Source organism: Aquarana catesbeiana, linkage group LG09 (genome assembly GCF_042186555.1).
Source record: "Aquarana catesbeiana isolate 2022-GZ linkage group LG09, ASM4218655v1, whole genome shotgun sequence".
NCBI classification, from domain to species: domain Eukaryota; kingdom Metazoa; phylum Chordata; class Amphibia; order Anura; family Ranidae; genus Aquarana; species Aquarana catesbeiana.
Window position 1 is genome coordinate 68,751,046 of NC_133332.1, and position 17,725 is coordinate 68,768,770.

The following is a 17,725-nucleotide window of genomic DNA, read 5'->3' on the forward strand; positions in this document are numbered from 1 at the left end:
ACTCCTCTTCTGTAGGTTGCAAGTTTGTAATGTGGATTGAAACAGTTTATAAATGATTCCAACAAGTTGTATATAGATATGTAGTCTGTCTCCGATTTCTGTTTGACTTCACTTGCTTTGGATTTTTGCTGTATATTGCTTGGACTGCATTTGTACAGTGCTTATCCTCATCATTGGCCTCTTACCTCTGCTTTCATCTGTCATTGTTCTGTTTACTCGTCTGGAATCTATACTCTGTTAATCTGCGCCTGGCCTTCAGACAGCTGATTCTGCGATTCTGCTATTTCTGCTGTTTAAACTGATTATCTCTCTAAGGCCATAAGCTGGCAATGCACTAGCATAATTTTGTTCAAATTAGTTTATTTTAAGAATATTTGTTCGATTTTCTAATCATTAGTGGAATCAAACATTTCGTTTTGAAAATTCAAAAGTGCAGGATGGAACATTTTTCTCTAACTAATTCATTTCTAACAGTTTATGTGTTTTTTTTGGTTTGATTAGAGTGTAAATAAAGGGACATTTTTTTTGATAGATTGGAGAGGGATTAGAAGGTTTTTCAGTTTTTATTGCCATCTGGGCCCCCGTTAGGGAGATTCATCCACTCTATTTGTCCTGTTTACTATTATCATTGAAAGTTAAAGGAAGAGAAAATCCCAAATTTTCGGTTGTCCCCTGAGAAGTAATAGAGGGGAAATCTTTCAATGGGGACACGAGTTCTGGTGGTCTAGGGGTCCCCAAGGGATCCCCTTAATTATCCAGGGATTTCCTCTCACTTCCTGGAAGCAAATTTTTCACGTACAAATGGCATTAGTTAAGCCATCAAATGTAGTGAGAATTTTTGTGCACATTTTCATACAAATGTTTGTATGAAAATCTACTAGTGTATGGGCAATCTTAACCACTTGCCGCCCGCCCACCATCAAATGACAGAGGGACGGTGCAGCTCTTGTTCTGGGAGGACGTCATATCATGGCGCCCCAGACTGGTCACCAACGCGCGGGGGCACGCAGTGCGGAGATTGTGGCCGAACCGTGTTGTTAGGACAATGCGCAACCCTGATCTCTGTAAAGAACCGCGGCTCTTTAACCATGTGATCAGCTGTGTCCAATCACAGCCGATCACATGAAAATATGGAAGTGCCATGAATCGTCTCTCCTCGCCTCACACTGAGAGTGTTTGGTGAGGAGTGCTGATCAGCGGCATCTCCTCGCAGGGGAGGCCAGGGCAGGTAATCAGGGCACTGATCACCAGTGCCCATCAGTGCCACCAATCAGTGCCCATCAGTGCCACCAGTGCCCATAAGTGATGCCAATCAGTGCCTCCCATCAGTACCTGCTCATTAGTGATGCCCATCAGTGCCTCCCATCAGCACCACCTATAAGTGCCACCTATTAGTGCCCATCAATCTGGCAAATTTGTGCCTCCTCATCAGTGCCACCTCATCAGTGCCCATAAGTGCCACATCATCAATGCAGCCTATCAGTGCCCATCAGTGCAGCCTTATCAGTGCACATCAGTGAAGGAGAAAAATTACTTATTTACAATTTACAAAATTTACTGACAGAAACTAAGAAAAAAAACGTTATTTTTTTTCAAATTTTTCTGTCTTTTTTCTTTTTTTTAGTAAAAAATAAAAATCTCAGCAGTGATTAATAACCACCAAAAGAAAACTCGTGTGGGGAAAAAGATAAAAAAATTAATTTGGGTACAATGCTGCATGACCGCCCAGTTGTCATTCAAATTGTGACAGCGCTGAAAGCTAAAAAATGGCCTGGGCAGGAAGAGGGTGAAAGTGTATTGAGGTGGTTAAGCTGGGTGCCAAAATGTGTCTAGTTGTGCAGGAACCAGACGAATTTTAGATATGTGTTTGCTGCTCTCTGTTCAACAGGTGTCGGTGGATGTGGGGATGCGTGAGGTCTTTTTCGTTCAACCCGCTGTTTGAACGAAAAGAAACAACCTCTACATGTATACCATGTTTTACACTAATTTGTATCTGTTTTGTTTGTTGTGAACTGTTGCCCCCATGATGGGAGTGCTTGGACTCTTTGTTCAGTTACATTCTACTGGACTGGCATATTTTCAGAATGATTGAGCAGTATGCCATGTTTACAGCCACCCCTATATCTGTCTTTTCTAGAGTACAGTGCTTACCTTAATATCTCTGTGTATCTTTCCTTGATTATGAAGATAAGCCAGACCCTGTTAGAGACAAATAATATGTAATATATTTCAATTTTTATACCTGAGAAGCAGACATTTTAAAGCCTTTCATGCTGGCAACCCATTCTATCTGGCCTGATATTTGCTGGTGCTCATAACAAGATACTGGCTGAAATCGGGCGTCATCTTTTGAACCAAGGTGTTTTAAGGGCCATTCCACTCAAAAATGTTTTGCTATGTTTGGAGTCAGATGGGTTGAGAATATTTTCTCTTCAACAATGAGGCCTCCCTCCCATAATTTGCTGCCATAGTTCTTGCCCAACTGGGAGTTTTGGGGGTGCCAGCCCACCTTTGTGTGTTCCAGCTCCTCCTGATACATTCTCCATAATTAGAAATGAAAAATCCAACAGAAAGAATGGGACCCCTTCATACTGTAAATAGCTAAAGCAGATTCAGGGACTCAATGTAACAAACCGTCAGGTGGGTTAACTCTCCAGCATCTGCCAAAAAAATGGAATCATCAGTTTTGAGTGTCCTAACCCTTTAAAATACTGTTTGTTTCGGGCTGGTGGTGATAACTCTAGGTTTCAATGACATGTCTTTTGAGAAGAGTTTGAAAAGTAGCCATTTGGTTGTAACAAAACAATAAACAATTCATGAGATACAATCATGAGGAATGATGATAAAATAAGACTTTCAGATGGTAAATTATATTTAGTGGAAAACCATCATGAAATAAATTATTAAAAGGCATTGAAAACCTCACCCATATTATTGAAATAAGCCTTATCAGTCTTATGCCCCGTACACATGGTCGGATTTTCCGATGGAAAATGTGTGATAGGACCTTGTTGTCGAAAATTCCGACCGTGTGTAGGCTCCATCACACATTTTCCATCGGATTTTCCGACACACAAAGTTTGAGAGCAGGCTATAAAATTTTCCGACAACAAAATCCGTTGTCGGAATTTCCGATCGTGTGTACACAAATCCGAAGCACAAAGTGCCACGCATGCTTAGAATAAATAAAGAGATGAAAGCTATTGGCTACTGCCCCATTTATAGTCCAGACGTACGTGTTTTACGTCACCGCGTTCAGAATGATCGTATTTTCCGACAACTTTGTGTGACCGTGTGTATGCAAGACAAGTTTGAGCCAACATCAGTCGGGAAAAAATCCTAGGATTTTGTTGTCGGAATGTCCGGTCAATGTCCGACCGTGTGTACGGGGCATTAGTCTCAGCTTCTATATTAGCAAAAGCTTAGAGTTCCATATGTGCACCCGTCTGTTTTACATGCTTACCTGGAGGGTCTCTCTACAAACATATGCCACCTGAAGCTCAGACAAGGCTCCTGTGACTGAGGGGGAAAAGAAAAAATGTATTGACATCAAAAGCACCTCTGATAATGACATTTATCACATAAGTAAGAATTCATTCTTAAAGGGAACCTTCCTGCCTGTCAGAGCCAAGATTTTCATCCAGCAAGTGGAGCCCCTGGCCAATGCTAGGAAGCTGCCCAAGTCTATTGCCAGGTGTGATGCTACACAGGTGTGTTCCTCAGATAGTTATGCTCTGGTAGGCAGAACAGTAACAGCCTCTGGCACTGTATTGGGATCTTGGCTATGACAAGTAACAGCCATGCTCAAAGGGTTGATATAAAGTTTCTTTACCTTGATATACGTCCTGAAGTGAACCGCCTCCACAGAACTCCATGCAAATCCACAGCTTACTACCTCTGAATTTAAAGCATAAAATAAAGTCAGTTATTGGACATTGTCAGCCAAACTGTTCCAAATGCCTTCTACAACCACCCGATATATGGAAACCAAATGTACATGTTGATGAAGTCCTGACAACTGAGGTTTTGGAGGGCGTTTGACCGTGCTTGCATGCCTAACTTCCCTACTATATATCTGAATACCATCTTACAGTCCCAACAAGACCATCCATTTGAGACACTTCTCTGAATTAAATGCCAATTCCATCTTTTTTTTTTCTTTTTCAGCTTTGGATAGTATGGAACAGTTACATTTTCCAAACAAAAATTACCGGGCGTGGGTATTACTGGGACACATTACCCATCAGGGAGATTTCACATTACTTCTTATCCTGATATATAATGAGGGCAAATCTCCCTAACAGAGACAGAGGCAGCAATAAAAAAAATAACAAAGGCTGTAACCCTTCCCTGCTCTATTAAAAATAAAACAAATCCCTCCTAGAGATGGGCTGATCTCCCATTAAAAAAAAAGGTTATACTTTGGCATTATCTGCAACCATGTAATGGAAAGGTCTAGCTACTGTAGTTGGATTATTTAGGTATGCCCTATACTACCTAGATTTTGCTAAGTCTAAAAAACTAAACAAAAATTTACAATCATGTTGTAATGTTGGTAAGTTGTAGACACATCCACCCAACACTGTCTGATCCAATCCCCATAATATTAATATTCAGTTAGCAGACCACTCTGTATGTTATGAGTAACAAGCACAAGCCTTTGATCTGGTCATATTACCCAGTAGAAAGATATCATGCACGCATAGTTGGTCTGATTAATTGGGAAACTGCCTTGTTATGATTTGGTCCTTACCTCATATAGCTTCCATAATATGCTACTATGTTTTTGTGAGCACAGCTCTTCAGCATTATAACTTCTTGTTGAATTACAGAGAAGTCTTCATCTATCAAGTAAACAGAGAGTTTATTCAGTTTGGACCAACGTTCATCATTTTAAACTGGCCATAAACCAGTAGAATTTAATGTGAATGTTTGTGCGGACATTTAAAAAAATCATTTGTCAAAGCATAGAATCTTATATATATATATCTAGATATATCTAGATATATCTAGATATATATATATCTATATATATGAAATGCCACGCTATCCTAATAATGTGAACAATGATTAAATAGCAATCAATAAATAAAGTGACAATAGTGCAAAACCTGAAAATCACAAATGCATAAACACATAAATCAAACTGACATGATTAAATTTTAAATTATAAAATACATTCATTTATAGTGAATCCTGAATGCATAAAAGGGACAGTTAGTGAAAATAAAGTGCTTCAGTGCATAAATGTGGTGCACTGACTGTGAACTCATAGGTCAGTGAAACATACCGTAATTAAATCATAAAGTCCATATTAAACATAAAATGTATTCTTGTTATTGTTATCCAAATGTCCTGAGGTGTCCACACAATGGTGCTCCCCCCACCCCCCAGGTAATAGCCGCCCACCTCTGAGCGCGTGACCTTAAATTTAAGTTCAGTTAAACCACGCATGTGAACCACCTCTGGGTTCTGTGATTGCTGTGGGATCCTGGGCTGCCCAATAGCGCTGTCTCCACATACAAATAGGGTAAGAAAAGGCTGGATAGTGTGATATCGTTTTTAAATATACAGATTTATTGATCTGACGTATTGTCCTCAGGGGGATTATGATTGGACGGTTGGCCTGTCTGTTAAATATGCTGCCAGTGGGCATTTTCTTGTGTCCTGAGGACACTCTATCGTCCATAGGCTTAATGTAGACTAATAGCAGTGTTCATGTCCACAGCTAGATAACTGTAATGTACATTTTGGTAGAAACATCAAACTCCAATACAGGAAGAAGGAAACAATTGGGTAATACAATTATGACCCTTTCTTCTGGTTAGGATGAGTCAAAGCTGTATACAGGAATACAGTGAATAATACAATATAAAAGAAATGACAACATGGAAAAAAAAAGGAAACAAACCAGAAAATTTCTGTAATCAGAGGTCCAAAAGAGAAAGCCTTCAGGGTGTCAAGTAAGTAGCAGGAGCGTAAAACTGTGCAAATCATTCAGTAATTAGGGACTGCAGGAAATGTGTGCAACTAAACCTCTGTTCTTAACGCATATTGTTAGACAGGTCAATTCCGTTGGTCCCTGGCTGGTTGGTAAGTTTGATCTTGGAAATCTCTTTATATTTGTGCAAATCATTGTCTTTCTGAGCAACTAAGTGCCACTATCAGGACTTTTGGATCAGATAGTAGAACATTCTAGACCCTAAGGCTCTGTTTCCACTAGTGCGACTTTTCATGCGACTTGGGACTGAAAAGTCGCATGACAAATTGTTTCCCATGATTTCCAATGAGTACCGTTCATATCTGTGCGACTTCAAGTCGCAGCGACTTCAAAGTAGTCCCTGCACTACTTTGGTCCCACTTTGATGCGACTTGAGGTCTATAGATACAGGCATTGCTTCAAATCGCGGTAAAAAGTCGCGGTAAAATCGCGGTAAAAAATCGCGGCAAAATCGCGCGACTTTGGGGACGCACTAGTGGAAACCTAGCCTAAATGTTATACAGGCCCCATTACTTTTTATGCAGAGAGACAGCAACTTTAGGATTAGGTAGCTCACAGGTGTCAAATAGTTCCACCCACTGTCCCCAGATCTTATCAAATTTATGGGGGCATCCCCTGGCTTCATAGATCAACTTATAGATAGATAGTACATAGTTAATCAGATTTTTCCACAGGTTAATGGAGACAATCTCCTAGTGAATGCCAGCTGAAAATTTCCTGACTGGTTCCTTTGATTTTTTTCAATCAAAGGATGTAGGGTGGGAGAGGGACAACAGAGCAACCCACAATGCAAATTTGGCGGGTTCATCAGAAACCAGATGACATTTGCACAGTATATGGCCAATTTAAGGTGCAAGTTCTGCTTCTATAAGGCCCCTTTCACACATGCGGATCGTTTGTCCATTTTTCATCCATCCCTTGATGGATGAAAAATCAACATCAATGCATCTCTATGGAAAAATGGATGTAACTGGCTGATCATCAACATCCGTTTTTTGAAACTGAGCAAAGCCCTATTTTTGTTCTGTAAAAAACGGATATAAGCGGACAAACGCTCTGTTTTTGCATTGGTAGTGGATGTAAAAACTAATGAGAAATTGACCAGAAACTGATGAGCAACTGATGAGAAACTGATAAAAAAACTGTTGTATACTGATGAAAAACTGATGTAAACTTCTTACATTTTTTTCTTTTCAAAAACATGACTGAACGGATGAAATGATTGGTCCGTGTATGTGAAAGGGGCCAAACAGATAACGTCGTTTGTACAATTTTTTTTTTTGTTAAACAAAGGTTTTTATTGAACAAAAGTGCATACATATAATGCAAGGTATACATATGTTTACATTTTCACATTGCAAGGTAGCAGTGCAGCATATAATTACATAAAAATGTTATAAATCCTTTTCTAATTGTTTTTATCATCAAGTTTGGCATAAATACATAAAACTATTTCCAGGGGTTAATGTAATTATGGTAAAAAATATACATCAGTTATGAGCAAGTTTCCAAGTCCTGTATCCAGCGATCCCATATCTTATTAAACTTGTCTGGACAACCTCTGTTAATATATAGGAACCTTTTGTAAGGGAGAGTTACATTTATGTCTGCCCTCCACTCCTTGATTTCCGGGGGTGTCGATCGCATCCATTTCCTAGCTCTAATTTTCCTACCCGAGAAGAGAGTTTCTTGGAGGAATATTTGTCGGGGGGGGGGGTCAGGGAATATCCCAAGCAAACACGGTTTCGGGTCTAGCGCTACGGGAGAGCCCATGTTGTCATGTAGAAAGTTTACAATTTGTTTCCAAAGGCCCTGAATTTGCGGACAGGACCAAATAAGGTGAAAAAATGTACCACTTGCGAAGCCACACATTGGGCATGTAGCAGGTTGGTTCTTCTTGTATCTAGCCACCCTAAGCGGGGTTAGGTATGCTCGGTGTAATATGTATATTTGGGAGAGCCTGTCCGAAAGTTTGGGCGATACTTCTTTACAGGTTTCCAGCGCCTTTTCCCATTCCTCATTTTCCATTGATCCCACATCCCCCTCCCAACGTGGTTTAAGACTGTACACAATTTTGGTGGATACCGGTGTGTTGAGCATGTTGTAAAAACATGATATTAATTTTTTGGGGTCTGTGTCTTTTATGATTCATGATTGCTATAATGGGGATAGGTGCGGGTTGTAGGGTAGATTGTAAAAACTGTGACTGAGTTGCATGTCTCAATTGGAGGAATCTGAAGAACATGCTGAAGTCTTTGAGGGTCCCATTTGATAATATATGGTGTAAATAGAATATGCCCTGTTTAATCCATCTTGGATCTTGAATGTGTTGAAACTCTTGTAGATCCTTGTTATGCCACAGGGGAGTATGATCATTGTGTGAAGGAATGTCTAGTTTGCTAGTGGCAAGTTCCCAAATGCGTCTGTAGTGATACAGTAGAGACTTTTTGTCCCCGCTTCCCTCTGAGGTCTTTGTGCCCATGGTGATAGCATAAATCGGATCCGTGGTTTGTTGTGCCCATTGTGGACATAATAGGAGTAGGAATCTTTCACTGTCTGTTTTGTCTATGTGGAAAAGCTGGGATCATTGGGATGCGATGTAGTAATGGTTGAAGTCCAGAAGTGCCGTGCCCCCCATGTCTGTCGGGTTTTTAAGAGCCTGCCATGTTAACTTGTGCCTATTGCTCCCCCAAACAAAGGGTTTAAGAAGGGCCTCGAGCGACTTGAAATATTTTAAGGGTACGTATGTCGGGGTGTGCCAAAGAATATAAAGTATTTTAGGGAGTAGTACCATCTTAATAAGATTAATACGGCCCCATATTCCTAGAGGTAGGCAGGCCCAGACTTAGATTTTGGCTTTAATGAGGGAGAATATTGGTTTAATGTTTAATGTTATGTAATCCGCTGGAGTTCTGGAGATATACACCCCTAGGTATTTAATCATGTCAACTCTTTGCAGTGGCATATTGGCTTGGAATTCTGTAGATAGAAAATTGTCAATATTTGGGGCAAGATTTGGGATTTCTCCCAATTTATCTTAAGACCGGAAAATTTCCCAAACTGTTCGATTATTTGAAGGGCATTATGAAGTGAGGGGCCAGGATCAGCTAGATATAATAATGTATCGTCAGCATACATGCTAATTTTTTCAGTAAGGGGTCGGAATTTTAGTCCTACAATCTCTGGGTTAGCCCGGACAGATACGGCAAGTGGTTCCACAGCCAAAGCGTAGAGTAGTGGGGAGAGTGGGCAGCCCTGCCTCGTGCCTCTACCGAGGTCAAACTTCTGAGACGGCCAACCATTCGCTACCACTTTAGCTGCAGGGTTTTGGTACAATAACTGAAAACGAGGCTTGGGGATCAAACACAGCGTGGCGTCCGGTGATGACGTCATCACCAGGCGCCACGCTGTGTTTGCTCCTCAAGCCTCGTTTTGGTCTTATACACGGCCGGCCGTGTTCTATCCCCGAGGCTTCACCATCCAGTGCAGAGCAGCAGCGCGGCTGACTGGTGGCTCTGGCGTCCCACCTCCCCCAGTTTGGAACCCTTATCTCTGCACTCTGGATACCATAGGCTCCTAGTATAGCAGGATTTGAATTAGACTGTCAGCTGTAGGAGAGTGCACCCTGCTGTACCATCCCATCCTTTCTCTTCTGGATTCGACATGGAAACAGCCCTGCAGGAACCGCTGTGACCTGTAGTCCCACCGCATCTCTTCAGCCCAGCTAATAGACCGGAATGCAACTCATCTAGCTTTAATGTGAGTGGATATTGTTGTTTCAATAAAATGTTTTTATGATACATACTCAGAGGCGCCCCTCTCCTTGTTGTTGCCAAAATGGGTTTAAGCGCCATGCCCGGGGTGGTTTATCAAGGGGGAAACTTAACGTGATCCAGTATGGGGCATGGTCTGAAAGCAGTCTGGGACCGAATGTGGTTTCTAAGAGACGTGAAGTGAGTCTTTGAGATATAAGAATAAAGTCAATACGTGACATGGTGTTGTGCGATGGTGAAAAACATGAGTAAGCTCGCGTGTGCGGAAATCTGTGTCTCCAGGTGTCTATTAGATGGAGAGGGGAAAGAAGTTTAGAAAACCTGGTGTCACTGGCATTGCCCGTGCTGGGTATTGAGGGTCTTAGTCTATCCAAGTCCTCATTAAGCATGGTATTGAAGTCACCCATCCACAGGGCCTGGGCTGTAGGATGACGAGCTATAAATGAAATACCTTCCAGAATGACGGGAGTGGAAAATGGAGGAGGGACATAAAAGGCCATAATTAGGAAAGATTCCCCATGTATTTTGGAGGATATAAATACGTATCGACCCTGTGGATCTGTTTGTAATTCACACAATTCAAAATGCACTGATTCTGCAATAAGTACGGACACCCCTCTGGAATGGGGTGTATGTACCGAGTGGAATGCCCAGCCTACCCATGGGCGTCAGAGTGCCATTTTGAGTCTACCTTCCACATGTGTTTCAACCAGTGCAACTACATCTGCTCTCTGTTTCCCAAGGAAAGTGAGGGTTGCCGTACGTTTAATCTTGTCGCGCAATCCCCTCACATTCCAAGTAAAAAACTTCAGTGACGCCATTGACATTGTTGTCCATATTCATATAACTTATACCTATTAAAATATCTATGTCCCTGAGAGCGGGTCGCAATAAACAATCTATTCACGGGAGTCGAGTGTGGTGTAAACCAGTAGATATCCAGAGAATACCTTTTTGACAGTAAACATACTAGCACTTTATGTATAAAGATTATAACATGCAGTTTTAAGTTTAACGGTTTAGTTTCCCCTCCCCCTCCCCCCTCCCCGCTCTGCACCTCACCCAACTGATGCGAGCATAGTCCCTTAACAAAACTTTTGTTGCAGTCCCAGAAAAAACGGCATTTTGAAAAGGGGAAAAAAAAGGTAGAGTAGGAGGAGCCGCTGCAATTTGGTAGTAAAACGGACTAAACATGAAGAAGAAATATCTGTCTTCTCAACCATTAAATCTCCAATGTTTGTCTGGTCAATGATGAGCTTGGTTTTGCAGTGATTCCAGCTGCTTAAGCCGCCTTCTCCAGAAGTGCATGGGGGCAAGCCACGCTGCACTTTACACGTTACCAGTAGGACTATAGCTGTCCAAGGCTCTAGTCCATTGCTGTAGCTTGAAAGGTTTAAGTATACCCCAGTAGGGGCATTAGAGGAGGGGATTTGCAGCATTCTATCTAAGTGTTATCCCATGGTTCTAGAATAAGTTGTGTCCCATTAGGAGAAAGCATCTATGACCAGATAGTCAGCCTCTGTGGCTTGTTCAGTCTAATCCACAACGGCAACAACTGGTGGATAATAAAGTACAGTGAAACAAAGTTCCAGGAGCTGGGCTGACCACAGAGCACTGCTGTATAGATTTTAGGACTTATTGTGTATAGTCTTGATAATATAACTCATACTCACAGATACTTTAGTCCACCTTGTCAGGGGTGTTCCGGCGTTCTATCCAGGCGATCAGTTCTGCAGGGTCTTCAAAAAAGGATGCACGACCATCGTGTTCTACTCTGAGTCTCGCTGGGAACAGCATGGCGTATATGAAATGCAGATTTCTAAGTCTGCGCTTGGCTTCCATGAAGGTTTGTCTGCGCCTTTGGACCTCCGCAGAAAAGTCCGGAAATATTGCGATTTTGACATTGCCAAAGGGGATATTACCCCTCTCCCTCGCCAGACGCAGGGCAGCGTCTCTATTTTTATAATTTAGCAGTTTTGCAATAAAGGTGCGTGGCGGGGCTCCCTGTGGCGGTGGTCTGGCAGGCATGAAGTGTGCTCTTTCTACCGCCAGCATGGGGGAGAAGGCCTCTCTGCCATATGTATTGATGAGCAGCTGCTCCAAGAATGTGGTAGGGTCTTTACCTTCCACCCCCTCTGGGAGACCGATGAGGCAGAGGTTATATCTCCTGATCCTATTCTCCATGTCGTCTTGCTTGGAGAATAATTGTTGGATTTGTTGTTTTATCTGCTCCACTCCAGTTTGTAGCGGAGGAATGGCATCTTCCACAGTGCTGATGCGGGTCTTCGTCTCCTTGACCCAGTCTCGGAGCTTATGTAAGTCCTGCTTGATCAAGGATATGTCCACTTTAACTTCTTCAATTTGGGAAGTGAGCGACGTGCGGCAAAAGGTGATTGCTTCAAGCAGCTTATCTGTATCTCCCGCTTTGCTTAACGGCGCCGCCATTTTCCTCCTGGTCTTCTTTCTCCTGTTGGCGGTATAGATCCAGTTTCGCTGCAGTGGATTTCTGCAATTTTTGTGGGGACATATTGTCCGAAGCCTGGCGTATCTGGAGGGGTAACTTGGGGTCAGTATCCTGCCCATGGGTTGTAGGATGCCGAGGATTGCAGGATCAACGGTCGGAGCTACTCAGAACACGTCTTACTCCATGTAGCGCCAGGCCACGCCCCCGTCTTTTGTACAATTTAAATGATTTTTTTTTACTTTGTAACTGAATCAGTAGACCAGTTGTAAAGGTTAAGTATCACCCCATCATACATGTAAGCTTTTATCTTGTGGGTCCCCAAGTAAAACATGGATTGCACTCTAACTGAGAAACAAACTTTCCATTTCGTTCCATTCACACTTGTACAACTCCAATGTCGAGCGTCTTTGGAGTGCAACTTCGGTGCAAATGTTGACACAACTTTGGATGGGTGCAACTTGGATGTGACTTGTCCCTTTGCAAAGTCGGATCCACTGTTGCACCACTGTTGCATGTAAAACATTCAGGTGTGACTTTCATGCAACTTTTGAGGGTTAACATTGAAGTCTATGGCCCTCAAGTTGCATGAAAGTCAAACCAAAGTAGTGCATGACCTACTTGTAAGTCCCTGCACCTTTAAGTCACACATATATGAACGGAGATCATTGCAAAACATGGGGTACAATGTTTAAAGCGACTTTGGTGTCAAATGGGGTTTTTATTGAAGCATTCAAAACATTTTTTCTACCCAACTATTCCTCCAGGACCCCATCTGTGGTAATCTGTCCGATGGTCCTATGATGCACAAGTTGAAAGGGAACTATATTGAGTTGCAGTTATTTTTCCATAAGTATGTTATTTTAACTTCACAGGTACAGTATTAAATCCAGAGGATATAAAATATATGACAATATGCATATATTAACTGGGTACAATATCTGGAACATGAGGTGACGTCTACACTCAGTAGCTTTATACTAAGTTGATAGAATTGGGGAATCAGCAGAGAAATTAATAGGGAGTAGAGACCTTGATAGGTAAAGATTTGATCTAAAAAAAAAAGTTTCTTGTATCTCAAATGACCTTCAATTCTGTACAACAATTACCTTTTGTGATGTATATAGAGGTCATTAGTTAGATAGCAATTGTGATTATTCTTCCTAGTCAAGAAAAGTCAGTGTTTTGAGTGAACGATTCTAGGTTTAGGAGCATACAAAAAGAGAATCATAAGAGTGGGGAAGGGAGTGACAGAGTGCTATCTGTACAGAATCGATAGGCACCAACACATGGATAGTAAGCGCAAAAAGGCTTGCACCAAGTGCATGGAAAAAAAGAGTTAAAAAAAAGGACGAGAGATAGGGTGGCATACAGAGGAGAAATATGAAACAGAAGAAAGTGGAAAGAGGTACTGTCCTTTCCCTATATCCAGTCCACTATGTCATGGGAATGGGAGCACCACTCTACAGGGAGTTATACAAAAGTATAGTCTATCTATAGAAGCAAAAATATCATGCTGCAATCATGTGGCCTGCAAGTGGCCTGCGAGTGCACGTAGGTCTGCGAGTGCACATAGGTCTGCGAGTGGCCTGCGAGTGCACGTAGGTCTGCGAGTGGCCTGCGAGTGCACGTAGGTCTGCGAGTGGCCTGCGAGTGCACGTAGGTCTGTGGGTGCACGTGGGTCTGCGACTGCTCTGCGAGTGCATGTAGGTCTGTGAGTACCTGTGTATTGTCTTGTTGTGTACCTGTGTATTGTCTTGAGTATTAGTGTCAGGAAGCTAGCTGTTAGGTAATTTGGACAGGGTATAATCCCCAATCCTCACTAAATTTAATAGGTACTATGCCAGGCGGGTGTGGAGAGGCAAATCTTTGTACATCTTGCTGCATGTATGCGTTCCTTGATCATCCAATCGAGGGCGAATACTGCTGTGCAAAATGTAAGCACATTGTTTCCCTGGAAGCCCAGGTTCTGAATCTGGGGAAACAACTGTCAGCACTGAGAAGTCCATCCATACTAAAGGACAGCCAGGAACGTACACGGCAGGTGCCGGCAGGGGCCAGAACAGAGGCGGGTGGAGACAAAGAGGTGCAGGCACTAGCAATGAGTAAATGGGTGACAGTCAGGAAGGGTAGAGGGGAAGTGCCAGGGAGGCCGATCCAGGACTGGAGCATCCCAATAAGTACGCTTCTTTGAGTGACATTGGTAAAACCAGTCAGGGACCATCACTGCTGGAGCTGAGGGACTCTCCTAGCTGCCGGGGGAAGAACTCCTCCAGTGAGAGTGGGGGGGGCAGCGAAGGGAAAGGAAAGACAGATTCTGGTGGTAGGGGACTCAATTCTTAGAAGAACAGAGAGGGCAATCTGTAACAAAGACCTGAAGTGCCGAACAGTATGTTGTCTACCGGGCGCTTGGGTTCGGCACATCACAGGTCTTGTGGACAGATTACTGGGAGGGGCTGGGGAAGACCCAGCTGTCATGGTGCACATTGGCACCAATGACAAAGTCAGAGGCAGATGGAGTGTCCTAAAGAACGATTTTAGGGACTTAGAAGCTAAATTGAGGAAAAGGACCTCCAAGGTAGTGAAAAGATCTGAACAAATTAATGGGGTGGGCAACTACATGGCAAATGAGGTTCAATGTAGAAAAATGTAAAATAATGCATTTGGATGGCAAAAATATGAATGCAATCTATACACTGGGGGGAGAACCTCTGGGGGAATCTAGGATGGAAAAGGACCTGGGGGTCCTAGTAGATGATAGGCTCAGTAATGGCATGCAATGCCAAGCTGCTGCTAACAAAGCAAACAGAATATTGGCATGCATTAAAAAGGGGATCAACTCTAGAGATAAAACGATAATTCTCCCACTCTACAAGACTCTGCTGTCCAGTTCTGGGCACCAGTCCTCAGGAAGGATGTACTGGAAATGGAGCGAGTACAAAGAAGGGCAACAAAGCTAATAAAGGGTCTGGAGGATATTAGTTATGAGGAAAGGTTGCGAGCACTGAACTTCTCTTCACTGGAGAAGAGACGCTTGAGAGGGGATATGATTTCAATATACAAATACCGTACTGGTGACCCTACAATAGAAATAAAACTTTTTCGCATAAGAGAGTTTAACAAGACTCGAGGCCACTCATTAAAATGAGAAGAAAAGAGGTTTAACCTTAAACTATGTAGAGGGTTCTTTACTGTAAGAGTGGCAAGGATGTGGAATTCCCTTCCACAGGCGGTGGTCTCAGCGGGGAGCATTGATAGCTTCAAGAAACTATTAGATAAGCACTTGAATGACCGCAACATACAGGGATATACAATGTAATACTGACACATAATCCCACATAGGTTGGACTTGATGGACTTGTGTCTTTTTTCAACCTCACCTACTATGAAACTATGTAACTATGTGCACCTCCAGAGACTTACAATATGACCATGTAGGCAATGAGGAAAGGTGGAGGAGATGCTGGGCTGGAGCACATGTAGAGACTTCTGATGCAAAGTGATGGACTTTGCTCCAAAAGTGTTGTAGCTCTGAGCAAGCTTACCAAATGTGGAACACCTTACATCCTTATCACATCTTTTTAACCGCTTCAGCCCCGGAAGATTTTACCCCCTTCCCGACCAGAGCACATTTTACAATTTGGCACTGCATCACTTTAACTGACAATTGCGCGGTCGTTCGACGTTGTACCCAAACGAAAATTGCGTCCTTTTTTCCCACAAATAGAGCTTTTGGTGGTATTTGATCACCTCTGCAGTTTTTATTTTTTTGTCCTATAAACAAAAAAAGAGCGACAATTTTGAAAAAAAAAACTATATTTTTTACTTTTTGCTATAATAAATATCCCCCAAAATATTTTTAAAAAACAAATTTCTTCATCAGTTTAAGCCAATGTATATTCTTCTACATATTTTTGGTAAAAAAAAAAAATCGCAATAAGCGTATTTTGATTGGTTTGTGCAACAATTATAGTGTCTGCAAACTGGGAAAGATTTATGGCATTTTTATTATTTTATTTTAATTACTAGTAATGGCGATGATCTGCGATTTTTAGCGGTACTGCGACATTGCGACGGACAGATCAGAGACTTTTGATACTTTTTTGGGACCATTGGCATTTATACAGCGATCAAACGCCGGCCACGTGCATCGCGCCCTCTGGTGGTCGAAAAAAGTGTAGGACGTACCCATACGGGATTTCACCCAAGAGAGCCATTGTGCTGCAGTATATCTGCATGACATGGTCGGCAAGTGGTTAAGATGAAATAGTTTTAAAGGAGAAGTAGGGCCAAAGCTCTTTTGGTTTTAATTCTCCTGTGGGTCACAGGAGTGCAGTTAGTTCAGTACTTCTGTAACTCAGATTCAGCCAACAGCAGGCTAAAGTCCTTTGTCCAATGACTTCACTCAGCCAGTCCAGACTCTAGAGGGATTAAATTCAGGATCCACCCAGATGCTTGTGTGGCAGATGGTTCAGCCTCTCAGTGAGCCGCTGAGAGCCTGAGCCAGCTGCTTCTGCGTGATGCTCCAGTTAGGGTTGGAGGGGCAGAGTAGAGAGTTGGTGAATGACAGTCACCGATCTCTGCTCACTGAAGACTGAGAACTGAGCAATCAGTGGTGTTTGATCGCTTAGTTCTCAGTCTTAGAGGTGGCGGGGACAGTTGCAGCATTGGACCAATGCTGCATCCACATAAGTGAGTATGCATGTTTGTTTTTCTTTTGTAAACCCACACTTAACATGGAGCCATACAAAAGAAAGGGAAGAGTGTCACTGCTTTACATATTCACATAGTTAATCTGGTTGAAAAATGACACAAGTCTATCCAGTTCAACCAACAGTGGAAAAAAACAGAAAAAAAAAACCACAAATGAAAAAAACCTCCATATACACTACTTATACCCACCAGAGGAAGACCAAAAACCAAAGCATGATCCAATTTTCTTCAGCAGGGGAAATAAAATCCTTCCTGATCCCCCAAGAAGCAATCAGATATTCCCTGGATCAACTCTACCTATAAATATTATTATTCAGTTATATTATGTGTTTCTGGGATAGGATCAAGGCCTTTTTAAAACAATCTACTGAGCTGGCCAGAACCAGCTCTTGAAGGAGTCTTTCCCACAAGTTTACAGCTCTTACTGTGAAGAAACCTTTCCTTATTTGTAGATGAAATCCCCCTTGTCCTCTGTGATGACCCTAAAGTGGATGTAAACCCAATTCATGAAATTTGAGCTGGGCACATATATCTGTAGTGTTTTCTTATCTAAGTCCAAGGCAAGTGTCCGTAGCTGTCTCTTGCTCAGTAGCTCTGTTATCAGCCTGATAACTTCCCACGCATTCTCCGAGATGGGAGATAGAAAAGTGTGTCCCGGGAGGTTGCTATAAATAAATTAGCAGTCAGCCTGCCATCTCAGAGCTTGTAAATTGGAGACATACTGTAAGGATGTTATTCCACTGCATAGCTTAGTGTCATCTGCAAAGACTGAAATGG

The 17,725-nt window shown here is 42.4% G+C and overlaps 1 protein-coding gene across 5 annotated transcripts in view; it reads right to left on the reverse strand.

Annotated features, from left to right (window-relative positions):
- MAP4K1 (mitogen-activated protein kinase kinase kinase kinase 1) overlaps window positions 1–17,725 on the reverse strand; it is a 353,135-nt gene that overhangs the window by 81,405 nt on the left and 254,005 nt on the right. For all 5 annotated transcript variants that reach the window (XM_073598728.1, XM_073598727.1, XM_073598730.1 and 2 more), the window contains 4 exons: window positions 4,754–4,844; window positions 3,833–3,897; window positions 3,464–3,519; window positions 2,152–2,199 (listed from right to left, as the gene is read on the reverse strand). In XM_073598728.1, coding sequence (XP_073454829.1) covers window positions 2,152–2,199; window positions 3,464–3,519; window positions 3,833–3,897; window positions 4,754–4,844 — 260 coding nt within the window. The remainder of the gene's footprint in view (window positions 1–2,151; window positions 2,200–3,463; window positions 3,520–3,832; window positions 3,898–4,753; window positions 4,845–17,725) is intronic.